We start from the raw sequence: 18590 nt of genomic DNA, 5'->3' as shown, positions 1-18590 counted from the left end.
AGACAGGAGTCTGTTGAAACCACAAAAAAAAAAAAACAAGAGAAAAACAAAAACTCTGTCACACAGCACGCAATCACAGAGTTAAAGACCATAAGAGATTCAGGAAGAAAACAAGAGCAAGAAGGAAGTACAAAATAACAGGGGTAAACTCCACAACTGCACAAAGCAAGAACCCCACTAAACACAACTTTCACTAGAGAGAGTCTGGGAACACCACACCTCACAGACCAATCGGGAATAAGCTATAGCTGGCATGGGTAGAAGGATTCCAACAGTATAAATAGGAGGGGAGCAGCTGTGATAGGTCTCCTCACAACATGTGATTAAAGGGGCAAGCAGACTAGCAAAGATTAACTCTTGCTAGCCTGGCTATGAATCAGTACACAACAAGTCGATGCCCGAGTCTGCCTGTGTTGATCCGAGAAACCATCGGACGGCGTGTCTGAATCTGCAATCTGAACAGAGTCCAATGCCCCCATGACAGTCTGTGAAGTTTATGTAAAAAAAAATGTGACATAGCCCATAGGCCAAATTCAGACATCGGTAAAACATGGTCCGATTATGGACCTTGATATCCGGACCGGGTCATGCCCCATAAATGTCTATGAGGCTGTTTAGTTCAGACCAAGAGACCTGTGGGGAATATGGACATTGCAATCCATACTCATGATTATCTGAATTTGGCCTAAGGGGCTAAACTGATTTGTTGCTATGGGCAACTACTCCACATTTCCTTTGCACCAATTCTGCCACATCTCTCCCAGTGTATGCCATTACCACAGGAGGTTCATGTAATTATATTTTTGATAATCCTCATTTTCTTGGGAAGATTAATTATTTGGGGTTTTTTTTTTAAACGTCTTAAACATTAGTCCTTTTTAAACCTGGCTAAAAGAAAAAAATAGAGCTTTGTCATCCATAGCAGTGTAAGCAATAAAAGCTGAGCTCTGATAGGTTGCTACGGGTAACCAGGCCTAGTAAACAGTTCTGATAAATGAGTCCTAAAGTTTAGGCCAACATGTGTATATTATTGGCTAAGTCGTCCTCTCCTCCCCAAAGGATCAGAAAAGATCATTGAGTTTAATTAGCATAAACTCCACCTTTACCTATGTTTCGCTTATACATCAAAGAGTGAAATAAACAGAATATATTATATATATATATATATATATATATATATATATATATATATATATATATATATATATATATATATAAAAATCACATACATTATATACCATCATTTCCTCCGAATATACACAAAAAAATGGCACCTGTGTACAGAACATTTTTGAGGTAACTTTGTATTTAGGGGGCTATTAATTTATGTCAATATGGATGTATTGCTATGCCTTGTTCACACATGCAATATTATTATACAAAATGGCAACCGGACCCCAATGTTTTTACAGCTGGCAATTCCTATTATACTGAATAAAAATATAAACAACACTTGTTTTTGCTCCATTTTTCATGAGCTGAACTCAGAGATCTAAGACTGTTCCTATGTACAAAATGCCTTTTCTTTTTATCTCAAATATTGTTCACAAATTTGTCTAAATCTGTGTCAATGACACTTCTCCTCTGCGGAGATAATCCATCCACCTCACAGGTGTGACATATCAAGATGGTGATTAGACAGCCTGATTATTGCACAGGTGCGCCTTAGGCTGACTACAATAAAAGGCCACTCTAAAATGTGCAGTTTTATCACACAGCACAATGCCACAGATGTTGCAGGTATTGAGGGAGCGTGCAGTTGGCTGCTGACTGCAGGAATGGCCTCCAGAGCTGTTCCTGTGAATTCAATGTTCATTTCTTTACCATAAGCCGCCTCCAAAGGAGTTTCAGAGAATTTGGCAGCACATCCAACCGGCCTCACAGCCGCAGACCACGTGTAACCACACCAGTCGAGGACCTCCACATCCAGCATCTTCACCTCCAGATCATCTGAGACCGGCCACCCGGACAGCGAATGCAACAATCGGTGCAAAACCAAAGAATTTCTGCACAAAATGTCAGTAATCGTCATAGGGAACCTCATCTGCTGCTCGTCCTTCTCATCGGGGGTCTCCACCTGACTGCAGAGCGTCGTCATAACCAACCTGAGTGGGAAATGGTCACATTCAATGGCTTCTGGCATGTTGGAGAGATGGCAGACTGACAAATGGTGGTCACACCAGATACTGACTGGTTTTCTGACCCACTGGACACCCCTAATACTGTAACTGCACATTTTACAGTGACCTTTTATTGTGGCCAGCCTAAGGCACACCTGTGCAATAATCATGCTGTGTAATCAGTCTCTTGATATGCCGCACCTTTGAGTTGGATGGATTATCTCTACTCACTAAGGGCTCATGCGCACGTAACTGCTGAATATTCTGCAGCGATTTGACAGCACATGTGCACTTCAAATCCCTGCAGAAACACTGCATGACAGATGCAGTTTTTTTGTTTAAAAAAGCCAATTTCATGCGCTCTGGCTGCTGCCCCCGCCATAGATAGAGTGGGAGCTGCATCCATAGCGCACAAATTAATTGACATGCTCATTTTATGAATGCACGGATTTGGGTCAAAATTTTAGCACCCAAATCGCTGCGTTCATAAAAGCAACGTGCGCACGTCTCATGCATAATCTACATAGATTGTGCAGGGGACGCAGGACACATGCATTTACACTGCAGTCCAATACGCAGCGTAAATGCATGTAATTACGAAACGTGCGCATGAGCCCTAATACAGATTTATACAAATTTATAGACAATATTTGAGAGAAAAAGGCCTTTTGTACATAGGAAAAGTCTTAGATCTTTGAGTTTAGCTCATGAAAAATGGGAGCAAAAACATGTGTTGGGTTTATAATTTTGTTGAGGATATATATCTGCTTCAATCAGGGGGCTATATAAACAATGTGAGAAGTTTGGGGGCTTCAACGAATGCAATCGCATTAGTCGTGCGTTAGGGGTCCCTTGTCACCTTCATAGGAGGGATAGAAATGACCCATGATTTCTGGGGCTCTTTGGTACAGGTTTTTATTCTTCGGACATATTCACATTGATGGTTTTTTTCTATGTAAATTTTGGAGCAGTTTTGCTCCAAAATCCACGTGAAAAACCTCTTCAAAAACTCTGAATAATCTTCCTTTTCATTTTATTGGGAAAATACTTCACTAGAGTATGTTCACACAGGTTTTTTTGCTGAATTTTCGGAGCAGAAGCTGTCAAACTCTCTAATCAAAACTTGTGGCTTTTGAACTCATGGTTTTTGGAGAGTTTCTGCTCCAAAAACTCAGCAAAAAAAACAACATACCTCTATAGTGCACATGGTACTGGGGATATTTTGTAATGTGAATCTGTTACAAGATCCATAAAGACTCCGTGAACCCGGCTTTGAGGTGTGTCTGCTTTAAAAAAAATTAAAACCGCTACAAATGTGATCAGTGAATCGCTTAAAGCAGAAAAAAACCTAAACACAATCACCACTTTAAAAAAAAAAATAATAACATTATATATATATATAATATAAAGAGGAATGCAACAAAAACTGTATTTTAAGGGGGAGGTGTTCCCAGCAAGAAAAATCCATTGAGAACAAATCTTAAAGGCATATTAAACGATGGCTGCCATTTTCCAAAAACAGCACCATGATTATCTACAGTTTGCGTGTGGTACTGGTGCTCCACATCATTCTTATCACTGGAGCTAAGCTGCAATGCTACAGACAGCCAAAGACAATAGTGGCGCTGTTCATATCTCCTACATCCCCTAATTTATGTCCCCTTACAAGCCCCTGTGACTGCTGCTGTGTATGGAGGGAGTAGTCACATGCACCTCCTCTGACATTCTGTGTATGGAGGAAGTAGTCACATGCACCTCCTCTGACATTCTGTGTATGGAGGGAGTAGTTACAGGCACCTCCTCTGACATTCTGTGTATGGAGGGAGTAGTTACATGTGTCGCGGGCGGAGGAGGGGACGCTGCGCTCTCCCACTGCTCGGGTCCGGCTGCCGCTGCTGCTCTGCGGCTGCTGCTGCTCGGTGGTGGCTCGAGCGGTGGGCCGGATCCCGGGGACTCGAGCGGCGCTCCTCGCCCGTGAGTGAAAAGGGGATTTTGATGGTGGGGGTTGTGATTATTGTCCGTGACGCCACCCACGGTTGTGGTGATATTGGTGACACCACCGCTGCTCTGGACGGGGATCCCGGGAGCGGTGACAGGGAGCAGCTTTGTTGTTAGTTCTCCCCTCCATGGGTAGGGGGTTGGTTGTCCCGGGGCCCGGTGATGGGGAAGGGATGGATGGCAGGCGGGTTACGGGGCCTGGCGAGGTGCAGGGTCGTGGGGGCAGCGCTGTGCCGCACAGCACGGTGGTACTCGCTCAGCCAATGATGAGGACACAGTTCTCGGTAAAACACACGGCTGGATGGACGGGTCCCACAGACGGCTGCGGTGTTGTTTTCTCCCGGCAGGTTGATGGTGACTGCCTTTCCCTGCACCTAGATACGGTAGATGGTTCCAATGGGTTCCCACCGGTAACCCACTCCCCGTCTTAGATATAGGCCGGAGGAGCCCCTTTTGCCCGCAGGCGCTGGCCCTGAGAAACGGTTGCCTTGGCGGTGGCGGTGTCTCCCTCACTTGGTTGGACTGTTGCCTTCTGTCGGGACTTGGCTGTTGGGAAACCCAGGAGGTTCCCTTCACTAACGGATTTGGCAAATTCACGGCGACTCCTAGCCTTGGCGGGGTCCGTAAGCCCCTGCCAGATGGTGCTGGCTTCTCTTTGCGTACCGGTCCGGTACCGCCGGGCCACCGCCCGTCCACGTTCCTTACGGTAGACTCCAATCAGCCACTCCTGCAGACGGTCACCACCGTCTGCCAACCTTGCTGTCTCGCCTGGGCCACACACCCGGACGCTGTCAGTTAGTTGCTCCTTCCACTTTCACCTCCAAAACTAATCTGTTTGTTTTCCCGCCTCCAGGACTGAACTCCTCGGTGGGCGGGGCCAACCGCCTGGCCCACCCCCTGGTGTGGACATCAGCCCCTGGAGGAAGGCAACAAGGGTTTTGTGTCTGACTTCGGTGTGCCTGCTGGGAGTGTGGGGTGTGTGGGTGTTGTTCTCTGTGGCCCCTGGCTTGTCCAGGGCGCCACATTTGCACCTCCTCTGACGTTCTGTGTACGGAGGGAGTAGTTACATGCACCTCCTCTGACATTCTGTGTATGGAGGGAGTAGTTACATGCACCTCCTCTGACATTCTGTGTATGGAGGGAGTAGTTACAGGCACCTCCTCTGACATTCTGTGTATGGAGGGAGTAGTTACATGCTCCTCCTCTGACATTCTGTGTATGGAGGGAGTAGTTACATGCTCCTCCTCTGACATTCTGTGTATGGAGGGAGCAGTTACAGGCACCTCCTCTGACATTCTGTGTATGGAGGGAGCAGTTACATGCACCTCCTCTGACATTCTGTGTATGGAGGGAGCAGTTAAATGCACCTCCTCTGACATTCTGTGTATGGAGGGAGTAGTTACAGGCACCTCCTCTGACATTCTGTGTATGGAGGGAGTAGTTACATGCTCCTCCTCTGACATTCTGTGTATGGAGGGAGTAGTTACAGGCACCTCCTCTGACATTCTGTGTATGGAGGGAGTAGTTACAGGCACCTCCTCTGACATTCTGTGTATGGAGGGAGTAGTTACATGTGTCGCGGGCGGGGAGGACGCCGCCGCTGCTGGTCGCTCGCCAACGCTCGGGTCCGGCGCTGCTGCTGCTCGGTGGCTCGAGCGGTGGGCCGGATGCGGGGACACGACCAGCGCTCCTCGCCCGTGAGTGAAAGGGGTGGTTGGTTTGGGGGATTTAGTCCGTGACGCCACCCACGGGTTGTGGTGAAGATGGGCACCACCGCTGCTGGTGACGGGGATCCCGGGAGCGATGGTAGGGAGCAGCTGGGATGTTGTTTTCCCCCACCGTGGGTAGGGGTCGGTGGTCCCGGGGCCCGGTGGAGTGACGGGGAGGCAGGGTTGGTGAGGTGCAGGGTTGCAGGGACAGCGCGGCGCGGTGCCGGATGGCACAGGTGTACTCACTCAGCAAGAGATGCACAAAGTCCTCGGTAAACCAAACGGCTGGATGGACGGGTCCCGCAGCCGGACTGCAGTGTCACTCCCCGGACAGGTGATGGCGTCTGTCTTTCCCTGCACCTTGATGTACTTGATTGACTACTATGGATCCCCAACGGTAGTCCACTCCCCGGTGTATGGATGCCGGAGGAGCCCGTTTGCCCGCAGGCGCTGGCCCTTGGGTCCCTAGCCTTAGGCGGTAGCTGTATACCCTCACGGTGTGGGCGGTTGCCTTCTATCGGGTCTTTGGCTGTTAGGAAACCCCTGGGGTTCCGGTCACACTCGGATTTGACTATTGTCGGCGGCTCCAAGCCTGGTCGAGGTCCGATGGCCCTGCCTGTGTGTGCTGGCTTCACTTCGCTCCCCGGTCGGTACTGGCGGGCCAACGCCCGACCCCGGTCCTACGGTTCCGCGTTGCTTCACCACTCCTGCAGACGGCCACTACCGTCTGCCAACCTTGCTGTCAGTGCCTGGGCCACAAACCCAGACACCCAAGTGCTCACTCCTCTCACTTCAAACTCCAAACTCTATCTGTCACTTTTCCCGCCTCCAGGCCTATGAACTCCTCGGTGGCTGGGGCCAACCACTTGGCTCCGCCCTACCTGGTGTGGACATCAGACACTGGAGGGAGACAACAAGGTTTTTTGTTTGGCTAATGTTACTGTCTAGTGGGGGTGTTTGAGTGTTATCTGTGACGACCTGGCTAGTCCAGGACGCCACACAGGCACCTCCTCTGACATTCTGTGTATGGAGGTAGTAGTTACAGGCACCTCCTCTGACATTCTGTGTATGGAGGGAGTAGTTACATGCACCTCCTCTGACATTTTGTGTATGGAGGGAGTAGTTACATGCACCTCCTCTGACATTCTGTATATGGAGGGAGTAGTTACAGGCACCTCCTCTGACATTCTGTGTATGGAGGTAGTAGTTACAGGCACCTCCCCTGACATTCTGTTTATGGAGGGAGTAGATACAGGCACCTACACTGCATTCTGTGTATGGAGGGAGCAGTTACAGGCACCTCCTCTGACATTCTGTGTATGGAGGGAGTAGTTACATGCACCTCCTCTGACATTCTGTGTATGGAGGGAGTAGTTACAGGCACCTCCTCTGACATTCTGTGTATGGAGGGAGTAGTTACATGCACCTCCTCTGACATTCTGTGTATGGAGGGAGTAGTTACAGGCACCTCCTCTGACATTCTGTGTATGGAGGGAGTAGTTACAGGCACCTCCTCTGACATTCTGTGTATGGAGGTAGTAGTTACAGGCACCTCCCCTGACATTCTGTGTATGGAGGGAGTAGATACAGGCACCTACTCTGCATTCTGAGATGGAGGGAGCAGTTACATGCACCTTATCTGACATTCTGTGTATGGAGGTAGTAGTTACAGGCACCTCCCCTGACATTCTGTGTATGGAGGGAGTAGATACAGGCACCTCCTCTGACATTCTGTGTATGGAGGGAGTAGTTACAGGCACCTCCTCTGACATTCTGTGTATGGAGGGAGTAGTTACAGGCACCTCCTCTGACATTCTGTGTATGGAGGGAGTAATTACAGGCACCTCCTCTGACATTCTGTGTATGGAGGGAGTAGTTACATGCACCTCCTCTGACATTCTGTGTATGGAGGGAGTAGTTACAGGCACCTCCTCTGACATTCTGTGTATGGAGGGAGTAGATACAGGCACCTCCCCTGACATTCTGTGTATGGAGGGAGTAATTACAGGCACCTCCTCTGACATTCTGTGTATGGAGGGAGTAGTTACAGGCACCTCCTCTGACATTCTGTGTATGGAGGGAGTAGTTACAGGCACCTCCTCTGACATTCTGTGTATGGAGGGAGTAATTACAGGCACCTCCTCTGACATTCTGTGTATGGAGGGAGTAGTTACAGGCACCTCCTCTGACATTCTGTGTATGGAGGGAGTAATTACAGGCACCTCCTCTGACATTCTGTGTATGGAGGGAGTAGTTACATGCACCGCTTCTGACATTCTGCTTTCTCTACTTTTTAGTTGGCCTCAAAGTATGACCCCCACCTGGAGGCCGAGCTGAGGGAGTGGATAGAAAACACAACCGGAAAGAAGATTGGAAACAAGTTCATGGAGTCACTGAAAGACGGCGCCATCCTGTGCGAGTGAGTACATTGCAGGTCATCTAGACCTATAAGCGCTAACGCTCTATTATACTTTTCTAATTATTTCTCCCACAGATTAATTAATAAGCTGCAGCCCGGGTCTGTCAAGAGGGTCAATGAGTCTACACAAAACTGGCATCAGGTAAATGAAATAGTGGTGGCTTTCCTGCAGCTTACTGACTCTGAACACCATAGTGACATAAAAGGTACCAGACTACAATCTGACTATAAACTTCAAAGGGAATCTCTCAGAAAGTTTTTGCTATGTAATCAGAGAGTAGCATGATGTAGGGGCTGAGCCCCTGATTCCAGCAATGTCACTTACTAGGTTGTGTTGCTGTTTCAATAAAATCAGTGTTTTATACTGTAAGCAGGAGATTATCACTAAAGTGCTAGATGTCTTTTGCCTCCTAGTCCTCCTGCTCTGTATGAAACTACCCCTACCACTGATTAGCGGCTTTCTGCCTATGCACAGTGTAAACAGAAAGGTGCCAATAAGTGGTGTGGGTGGGGTTACACAGGGCTCTGCTAGAACTGGAGCAGAGAAAACAGTGATTGTATCCAAATGACAGCAAGCCTCCCAGCAAGTGACATATTGCTGGAATCAGGGTCTCTGTCCCTACATTATGTTGCTCTCAGATTAGATAGCAAAACGTTGCTGACAGATTTAAAGGGAATCAGTCAGGATAATGTTAGTACTGACCCATACCGATAGTTACAGTTATAAAATTGATCTGATTGGTTCCTTTTAATCCCTTTAAGCACCTATGTAATAGTACACCATGGTGCACGTGTATAAAGAGGGCTACGAGCTGTGCTATACAGCAGGCTTTTGTCTCAGTGATGTTTAACCATTTAGATGCAGCTGTCAATCACTGACCGAGGCATTTAAAGGGGTGGTTACCAGTGAGCGCATGCACTGACACACACTGCCCTCCCTCCTGAGACACAAGGGGTCCCGATGGTTTTTCCATGGCAGGTAGTCCCAACTGAAGGGCCCCGTCCCTGCCATCTTGGTCCTCCAATAAAGCCTATCCATGTCAGTTCCAATATACTATGGTATTGCAGTACACAGTACAAGCAATCGAATGTTCATCTCTTTAATAGTCGTAGTTATTAGACCATTGGAAGTCACAAGCTGAATTTTTTACTTCAGAGTCATCCTCTGGGAAACAGCGCCCCCTTCCTCTATACAGGATGTGCGTGGTACTGCAGCCAAGGAGAGGAGTCTGTGGAAAATGCAGATATCTTTATTTAACCACGTTGCAGAATATTTTTCCCTTCATCATACAATACCGTTCTTTTGTCTCTGCAGATGGAAAACATTGGAAACTTCATTAAGGCCATCACAGCGTACGGACTCAAACCCCACGATATATTCGAAGCAAACGACCTGTTTGAGAACACCAACCTCACCCAAGTCCAGTCCACACTGCTCGCCCTGGCCAGCATGGTACGCACCGCAGTCACCCCGCACCCCATAAGGATCTGTGTATGGAGACAGCCAATAAGAACGGTCCTTCTATTCTGTAACCTGCCATACAAACATGAAACCAGCATTCTGATTGGTTGCTATGGGCAACAGCTCTGCTATTCCCCATACTAGCTCTCCCATGGCAAGCAGTATATTTTAGCTAAACCAATCAAATCGCAGCTCTCACTGTGAATATTGTGCAGGACAGATAAAAGCTGATTACTGATTGGTTGTTACATTTATATTCTGATATTAAGAGACCAAGGTTTGAATAGTGAGTGCAGCTCTGGAGTATAATACAGGATCAGTACAGGATCAGTAATGTAATGTGTGTACAGTCATGGCCAAATGTTTTGAGAATGCTACAAATATTAATTTTTACAAAGTCTACTGCTTACGTTTTTCTAATGGCAATTTGCTTATACTCCAGAATGTCATAAAGAGTGATCAGCTTAACAGCAATTACTTGCAAAGTCAATATTGGCTAAGAAAATGAACTTTAACCCCCAAAACACATTTCAACATCATTGCATTCCTGCCTTAAAAGGAGCAGCTAACATTGTTTTAGTGATTGTTCCATTAACACAAGTGTGGGTGTTGATGAGAACAGGGCTGGCGATCAATCAGTCATGATTAAGTAAGAATGACACCACTGAACACTTTAAAAGGAGGCTGGTGCTTGGTATCATTGTTTCTCTTCAGTTAACCATGGTTATCGCTAAAGAAACACGTACAGCCATCATTGCTCTGCACAAAAATGGCCTAACAGGGAAGAGTATCGCAGCTACAAAGATTGCACCTCAGTCAACAATCTATCGCATCATCAAGAACTTCAAGGAGAGAGCTTCCATTGTTGCCAAAAAGGCTCCAGGGCGCCCAAGAAGGACCAGCAAACGCCAGGACCGTATCTTAAAACTGTTTCAGCTGCGGGATGGGACTCCCAGCAGTGCCGAGCTAGCGCAGCAATGGCAGCGGCTGGTGTGAGTGCTTCTGCACGCATTCTGAGGTGGAGACTGCTTGAGCAAGGCCTGGTTTCAAGGAGGGCAGCAAAGAAGCCACTTCTCTCCAGAAAAAACATCAGGGACCGACTGATATTCTGAATAAGGTACAGGGAGTGGACTGCTGAGGACTGGGGGAAAGTCATTTTCTCAGATGAATCCCCTTTTCGATTGTTTGGGACATCTGGAAAACAGCTTATTAGGAGAAGAAGAGGTGAGCGCTACCACCAGTCTTGTCTCATGCCAACTGCTAAGCATCCGGAAACCATTCATGTGTGGGGTTGCTTCTCAGCCAAGGGAATCGCACCACTCACAGTCTTGCCTAAAAACACAGCCATGAATAAAGAATGGTACCAGAATGTCCTCCAAGAGCAACTTCTCCCAACCGTCCAAGAGCAGTTTGGCGCCCAACAATGCCTTTTCCAGCATGATGGAGCACCTTGCCATAAAGCAAAGGCGATCACTAAATGGCTCATGGAACAAAACATAGAGTTTTTGGGTCCATGGCCTGGAAACTCCCCAGATCTTAATCCCATTGAGAACCTGTGGGCAATCATCAAGAGACGGGTGGACAAACAAAAACCAACAAATTCTGGCAAAATGCAAGCATTGCTTATGCAAGAATGGACAGCTATCAGTCAGGATTTGCTCCAGAAGTTGATTGAGAGCATGCCAGGGAGAATTGCAGAGGTCCTGAAGAAGAAGGGTCAACACTGCAAATATTGACTTGCTGCATTAACTCATTCTGTCAATATAACCTTTTGGTCTCATAATATGATTGCAATTATATTTCTGTATGTGATGTAAACATCAGACAAACACAATTAAAAACCAGAAGGCAACAGATCATGTGAAAATATCATTTTGGTGTCATTCTCAAAACTTTTGTCCATGACTGTACACAGTGACTGCACCAGCAGAATAGTGAGTGCAGCTCTGGAGTATAATACAGGCTGTAACTCAGGATTAGTACAGGATAAGTAATGTAATGTATGTACACAGTGACTGTGTCGCGGGCGGGGAGGACGCTGCGCTCACCACGCTCGGGTCCGGCGCTGCTGCTGCTCGATGGCTCGAACGGTGGGACGGATCCGGGGACTCGAGCGGCGCTCCTCTCCCGTGAGTGAAAGGGGTGGTTTGGGTTTGGGGAGTCGGTCCGTGACGCCACCCACGGTTTGTGGTGAGGTTGGGACACCACCGCTGCTCTGGACGGGGATCCCGGGAGCGATGACAGGGAGCAGCCGAGATGTTTCTTTCCCCTCCATGGGTAGGGGGAGTTGGCGGTTCTGGGGCCCGGTGAGGTGACGGGGAGGCAGGGTTGGCGAGGTGCAGGGTCGCGGGGGCAGCGCGGTGCCAGATGGCACGGTGGTACTCACTCAGCCAAGAATGGATACAGAGTCTCCGGTAAAACAAACGGCTGGATGGACAGGTCCCGCAGCCGGCTGCTGTGGTTTCTCCCGGACGGTTGGTGGTGGCTGCCTTTCCCTGCACCTGTTGTGTGTCTTCGGTCCCAATGGCTTCCCATTGGTAACCCGCTCCCCAGCTTGAATATGTGCCAGAGGAGCCCCTTTTGCCCGCAGGCTCTGGCCCTGGGAATTCTAGCCTTGGCGGTAGCTGTATTTCCCTTTCTCGGTATGGACGGTTGACTTCAGTCGGGTCTTTGCTGCTAGGAAACCCCGGAGGTTCCGGTCGCTAACGGATTTGACCGGTTTAACGGCGACTCCAAGCCTGGTCGGGGTCCGTAGGCCCTGCCGGTTTGTGCTGGCTTCTCTTGGCTCCCTGGTTCGGTACCGGCGGGCCACCGCCCGTCCCCGGTCCTACGGTTCCGCGTCGATCGGCCTCTCCTGCAGACGGCCACCACCGTCTGCCAACCTTGCTCTTGGTGCCCGGGCCACGTACCCGGACACGGTCAGATTGCGCCTCAACTGCTACTTCCCTCCTTCTCCTTCACTCTCCCTAACTGTTCTGTTCTGACTTCCTTTCCCGCCTCCAGGCCTGTGAACTCCTCAGTGGGTGGGGCCAACCGTCTTGGTCCACCCCACCTGGTGTGGACATCAGCCCCTGGAGGGAGGCAACAAGGATTTGTGTGTGACTGGTGTTCCTATCTCGGGGTGTGGGGTGTGTTGTTGCAGTACCTGTGACGACCTGGCTTGTCCAGGGCGCCACAACTGCACCAGCAGAATAGTGAGTGCAGCTCTGGAGCATAATACAGGATGTAACGCAAGATCAGTACAGTACCTCCTGTATTATAAACCTCATGCACACATTTGTTTTTGGGCTTTTCCAACTGAATTGGGAAAACTGCAGCACTTCTTAAGTCTGCAACATGTCAATTTTAGCGTTTTTTCACCCATGGAACGCGAGAAAGTACAAAAAACGTAACAATGCCTTTTTCTTTTTAGTGAATAAAACTAACTTTATTAAACATGTACTGTAGACAAATTACACTCATATAATCTGAACCAAAAAGCAGTAAAAAGACGGCATAACCTGCTGTTTGTAAGCAGCTTCTTTAATGCCATAAGAGTAGGACATAGCTTTACACTCCAGTGCTGCATTAACATGTGTCAGGTTCAGAGCTGAAATCTTCCTTGCTGGTTCAGTGCCAGCCATGACAAATCTCCCCATTTCTTTCTCATATCACAGCGATGACCTCACTACGGAGAGTATATTTTATTTTACAATTCTTACCTAAGCTGCAGGCCGGAGCCTGATGTGTAGTCAGCTGGCATGTCTGACGTAGCACAGTGCGGAGTAGGCCATGACAGAGGGCTGCAATAGTGATGTGTACAGTACAGACGAGCATTGCACAAGCCCTACCCGTCATCCTGTGTGATGTAATGATAGCTCCCGCGGGGAAACATTCCCTGTATATGAGGATCACATACAATTAAAACCTATTTTTAAAATTTAAAGGCACCAAATATTAAGATTACTATTGCCTTCTGCCACCTGGTGGCCATTATGGGCACTGCAACTAGATAAGAAAGCATTGCATGAGACAGGAGACGCATTTCAGACGACCATAGGCCCCAACTGACAACGCAGCGAAACCTGCAGTCACCGGTCACCGCTCTGTCCCCAATGTAATGGAATATGCACCAGTTTAGGGGGTAGCACTGAAATGGTTAATGTTATGCTTACATATATCCCTTATTAATTGATTCAGGCCAAATCCAAAGGAGCCAAAGTCAACCTTGGAGTTAAGTATGCCGATCGGCAGGAGAGGAAATTCAACCCTGAAAAACTCAGGGAAGGAAGAAATATCATTGGACTTCAGGTGAGGTTTTGGGTCATGTGCATTCTCCCCTGCAAACAGCAGGGGGAGCTGTGTGTGCTGAAGTAAAGGGGAAAATTGATCATATACAATCCTGATACAGAGGGGTCACGAGACCCATTTACTCTTTAATATCACTACATTTGACCAATAGCTCACACCTTTCTCTTATGTACTACTCTGCTGCCACCTTGTGGTGAATGGTGGGAAATCCCAATATCATATTGATCACGCCTTTCTCTCATTTACCACTCTGCTGCCACCTTGTGGGGAATGCTGAGATATCACAATATCATATTGATTATACCGTTATCTAATTTACTACTCTGCTGCCACCTTGTGGTGAATTCTGGGATATCACAATATCATATTGATCACATCTTTCTCTAATTGACTACTCTGCTGCCATCTTGTGGTGAATGCTGGGATATCACTATATAATAATAATAGTATTCATTTATATAGCGCTATTAATTCCACAGCGCTTTACATACATTGGTAACCCTGTCCCCATTGGGGCTCACAATCTAGAGTCCCTATCTGTATGTCTTTGGAGTATGGGAGGAAACCCACGCAAACACGGGGAGAACATACAAACTCCTTGCAGATGGTGTCCTTGGTGGGATTTGAACCCAGGACCCCAGCGCTGCAAGACTACAGTGCTAACCACTGAGCCACCACAAGACTACAGTGCTAACCACTGAGCCACCACAAGACTACAGTGCTAACCACTGAGCCACCACAAGACTACAGTGCTAACCACTGAGCCACCACAAGACTACAGTGCTAACCACTGAGCCACTGTGCCGCCAATATATCATATTGATCACACCTTTCTCTAATTTATACTCTGCTGCCATCTTTTGGTGAATGCTGAGATATCACAATATTACTTTATTTTTACAGGTAATTTTACCAACAAATGTACAATTTCCTTTTATTATATATTTTCTATCAAACCCATCAGCAGTCACAGACTGTACGGCATTTGTATGACCTGCTCATTCTTGGTAAATTTCCCTGTAAAAATAAAATCATATTGTGATATACCAGCATTCACCACAAGGTGGCAGCAGAGTAGTAAATTAGAGGAAGGTGTGATCAATATATTGTGATATACTAGTATTCACCACAAGGTGGCAGCCAAGTAATTAGAAAGAGGTGTGAGCTATCAATCAATATGTAGTGATATCAAACATTAAATGTGTGCTATGACCCCTCCATTATATGGTAGTTGGGGGCACTGTTATAGATTTTGCATCGGGATCCAGGACCTTTATATTACATCTCTGAATAAGGACTTTTTTTTTAAATTAAAACCTTTTATTTTCCTGCAGATGGGAACCAATAAGTTTGCCAGCCAAAAAGGGATGACCTCATATGGCACCCGTAGACATCTGTATGACCCCAAATTAGGCACTGAACAGCCACTGGACCAAGCCACCATCAGCTTACAAATGGGCACCAATAAAGGGGCATCCCAGGTGAGTGAGCTTTAACCCAAAAAAAAAACAAAACGTAAGTGCACTGCAAATCCTTCCCCCGACATGTAAATCCAGATTACTAATATTTTTAGTAGTTGTTTAATCTGCACCTGAGGGGTCCTCTTCATACAGGATAAAATTATACTTGGTTTGCCGGAGAGACCCTATGTTCCATATGGAAGTTTCTAAGAAAAAGACTTCCGGCAGCCACCACTAGATGGAGCTCACTGCATATGTACCCTGTTTCCCCCCAAATAAGACCTACTCTGAGAATAAGCCCTTGTAGGATATGGGGGGGCTTTTTTGAGTATGCTTAAAAATATAAGCCCTACTTCAGAAATAAGCCCTTTTAGGATTTTTTTAGTCTTTTTCTTAATATATAAACCCTACTTCAAAAATCAGCCTGAGAAAGATTCTTGGGGTTTTTTTTTTTTAAATATAAACCCTACTCCAAAAATAGGCCCTTGTAGGATTTGAGGAGCTTTCTCTTAAAATATAAACCATACTCCAAAAATAAGCCCTAGTACAATTTTGGGTTTTTTTTTTAACATATAAGCCATACTTCACAAATAAGCCCTTGTAGGATTTTTGGGTCTTTTTCTAAATATAAAAGCCCTAGTCCAAAAACAAGCCTGAGAAAGATTTTTGGGGCTTTTTCTTAAAATATAAGTCCTACTCCAAAAATAAGCCCTAGTACGATTTTTGGGGATTTTTCTTATTTATAATCCCTACTCCAAAAATAAGCCCTTGTAGGATTTTTGGGAGTTTTTCAAGTTAAAGAATACAGCGGGACTCTTCACCAAAGAAAGCAGCAGTTGACTTTATTGGCATCTGTATACCAATGTCTACAGTGAGCTCCCCCTAGTGGTGACTGCAAGAGGGCAGAATTATAGGCTTTTATTTCATGGTAGTGTGAAGTGAAGCTACGAGGGATGTTTTCTGGTACTCATTTTTAGGCAGGAGGACGCAGCCATATCCCAATTTTTCGATGAACTAATTTGAGTAGAATGTGGTGCTGATCCGGATTGTAGATATTTTAGGCCCGCTTGTGTCTCACCCTAACTCTACGCCCTGTTTCCTCAGGCTGGCATGACGGCTCCAGGCACTAAGCGCCAGATCTTCGAGCAGAAGCTTGGCATGGAGCACTGCGACACCCAGACCATACCCTTGCAAATGGGAACAAACAAGGGGGCATCTCAGCAAGGCATGACTGTGTACGGCCTCCCACGCCAGGTCTTCGACCCCAAGTACTGCGGAGACCCCAACATGCTCCTGATCCCCGACGAGGACGGGCACTACGATAACAGCCATCAGTATTACAACTCCGAGTAACGCCGTCCATTCCCAAAAATATCCCGTACACCGCCCTCTTCTGTGCCAGTGTGTGCCTGCTACTGTGGCAGAGAACGGAGTTCACGCTGCCCATTCTATGCCAGTGTGTGCTAGTTGCTCTGGCAAAGGGGGGTTAAACGCTACCCACGATCCGTGTTTGCTCTTGCAAAGGAAGAAATAGATGATGCCCGCTCTGTGCCAGCCTGCCTTCTGGCAATTAGATTGCTGCCCGTCCCATACCTGCTGTTCTGGCAGAGAATGATGCTCGTCCTACCCACTTTCTGCTCTCCTGGCAGAAAAGGGGTAAAGCTTCCCATTCTGTGCCAGCTTATGCTTTGGCAGTAAAGACATAAACCCATCCCCTCCGCGCCTGACACCACTTTACAAGAGACTGACAATGAGCGCCACATTTCCCTTTTTTTTCCAGATTTTGCTCAGGTGGACGTCTGCAGAGCATTGCTCCCCATCTCGGGATATTCGCAGAGCATCACTTTTTTTTTTTTTTTTTTACAATGGGGCGCATAAACTATTTTATTATTATTTATGTCGGGGGCTATGCGGCGACATTACGATCAAAATGCTGCGCAGTAGAACTGCAAACAATACACACTGTCTGCGTATCACTGCGATCGCTTTCATTAGATGCCATTTATCCTGCGCCAAAGACGCCCTGTGGCCCAAGCCTAGATGGGAGACATGACAGTCTTCCACGGCCGGCTACTTATCACAACCCTGTGCTAAGCACCACTACTTTTCTAGAGCAATGACTAGTCTGTAGAGCGTCGTTGCTGACAGGTTACAACATGGCGCATATGCTCTGCAGCTTTCCTAGTCTCACTGGTGATGGGATCTTCTGAGAGGATGGGACGGGTATCTGATGGTGGGGGGGCAGAATGGAGGCTTATAAGATAAAAGTTCTGGCAGGTGAAAGGTTAATAGGGTTAGGACGAGCACCGAGATGGGCGCAATGCTCTGCAGATTACAGCGTGATGAACGACTCTCCTGGCTATGTTTTTGTGCATGTCCCTCGCTGCCCCCATTCCTCCACCCTTTCCTCTCCCGTCACCGCAGTAATCCACACCTCACTTCTGCTCTGTTCCAAGAAACAACTTGCAAATATATTTCTAGATCTATATTTCTACATGGGCTCCGTGTGGTTTATTTCTGTGCATCATTATGAGGGGGGGGAGGCAAAATGCTGCCAATAAAAAAGGAAGAACAAAAAAATAAGGGTTAAAGAATATGGCTTTTTTTTTTAACTTATTACTGGTTGCAGAATGATGTGTTGCGGTTGACAGACACAATTCTATGGTGTCCGGCTGTAGAAGGTCGCAGCATTTGGCTGCACAAACTGCTCCCTGACCTTCTATTCTTCCTGGTGTGGTGTCAATGGTATCCTCTCTTCTCTCTACTTGAGGTTAATTCCTTTCCTTTTAGGACCCTGTGGATATCCTCACCGTTCAGCTGTTAATCATCATCACTTCCCCATCTGTCCTTAAATACCCACATTTCCCCTTGGTGTTTGCTGTTGATACAGTTATATTCCTATACAGGCCTTGGATTCAAGCAGTTGACTTGTATTCATCTGAAGAAATGTTGTTTATTGCCGTTTCTCTCCCTGAATCTTCTTGGACATAAGTAATTCGGTCACTTCCCGCCGTTTACGCTCCCTGTGTCTTCTTTAGAGCTTAGTGGGGTTGACTAAGCACTCATCTCATCCGTTCCTTACCTATTGCCCAGTTCAGGTTCAGCAAGGTCCAGGAATCCTTCTTGGCGCAT

At 47.1% G+C, this 18590-nt stretch overlaps 1 protein-coding gene across 1 annotated transcript in view; it reads left to right on the top strand.

The window, feature by feature from the left end:
* CNN1 (calponin 1) overlaps positions 1-17952 on the top strand; it is a 77863-nt gene extending 59911 nt beyond the window's left edge. Inside the window, exons 2-7 of the mRNA XM_075346559.1 lie at positions 8125-8246; positions 8322-8388; positions 9562-9699; positions 13888-13998; positions 15333-15479; positions 16563-17952. Coding sequence (XP_075202674.1) covers positions 8125-8246; positions 8322-8388; positions 9562-9699; positions 13888-13998; positions 15333-15479; positions 16563-16811 — 834 coding nt within the window. The 3' untranslated portion in view covers positions 16812-17952. The remainder of the gene's footprint in view (positions 1-8124; positions 8247-8321; positions 8389-9561; positions 9700-13887; positions 13999-15332; positions 15480-16562) is intronic.
* Positions 17953-18590: the final 638 nt, after the last annotated feature.

Source organism: Anomaloglossus baeobatrachus, chromosome 4 (assembly GCF_048569485.1).
Source record: "Anomaloglossus baeobatrachus isolate aAnoBae1 chromosome 4, aAnoBae1.hap1, whole genome shotgun sequence".
In the NCBI taxonomy this organism is placed as follows: domain Eukaryota; kingdom Metazoa; phylum Chordata; class Amphibia; order Anura; family Aromobatidae; genus Anomaloglossus; species Anomaloglossus baeobatrachus.
Note: the sequence above shows the minus strand (reverse complement) of the source record. Positions and strands in the feature narration are given on the sequence as shown.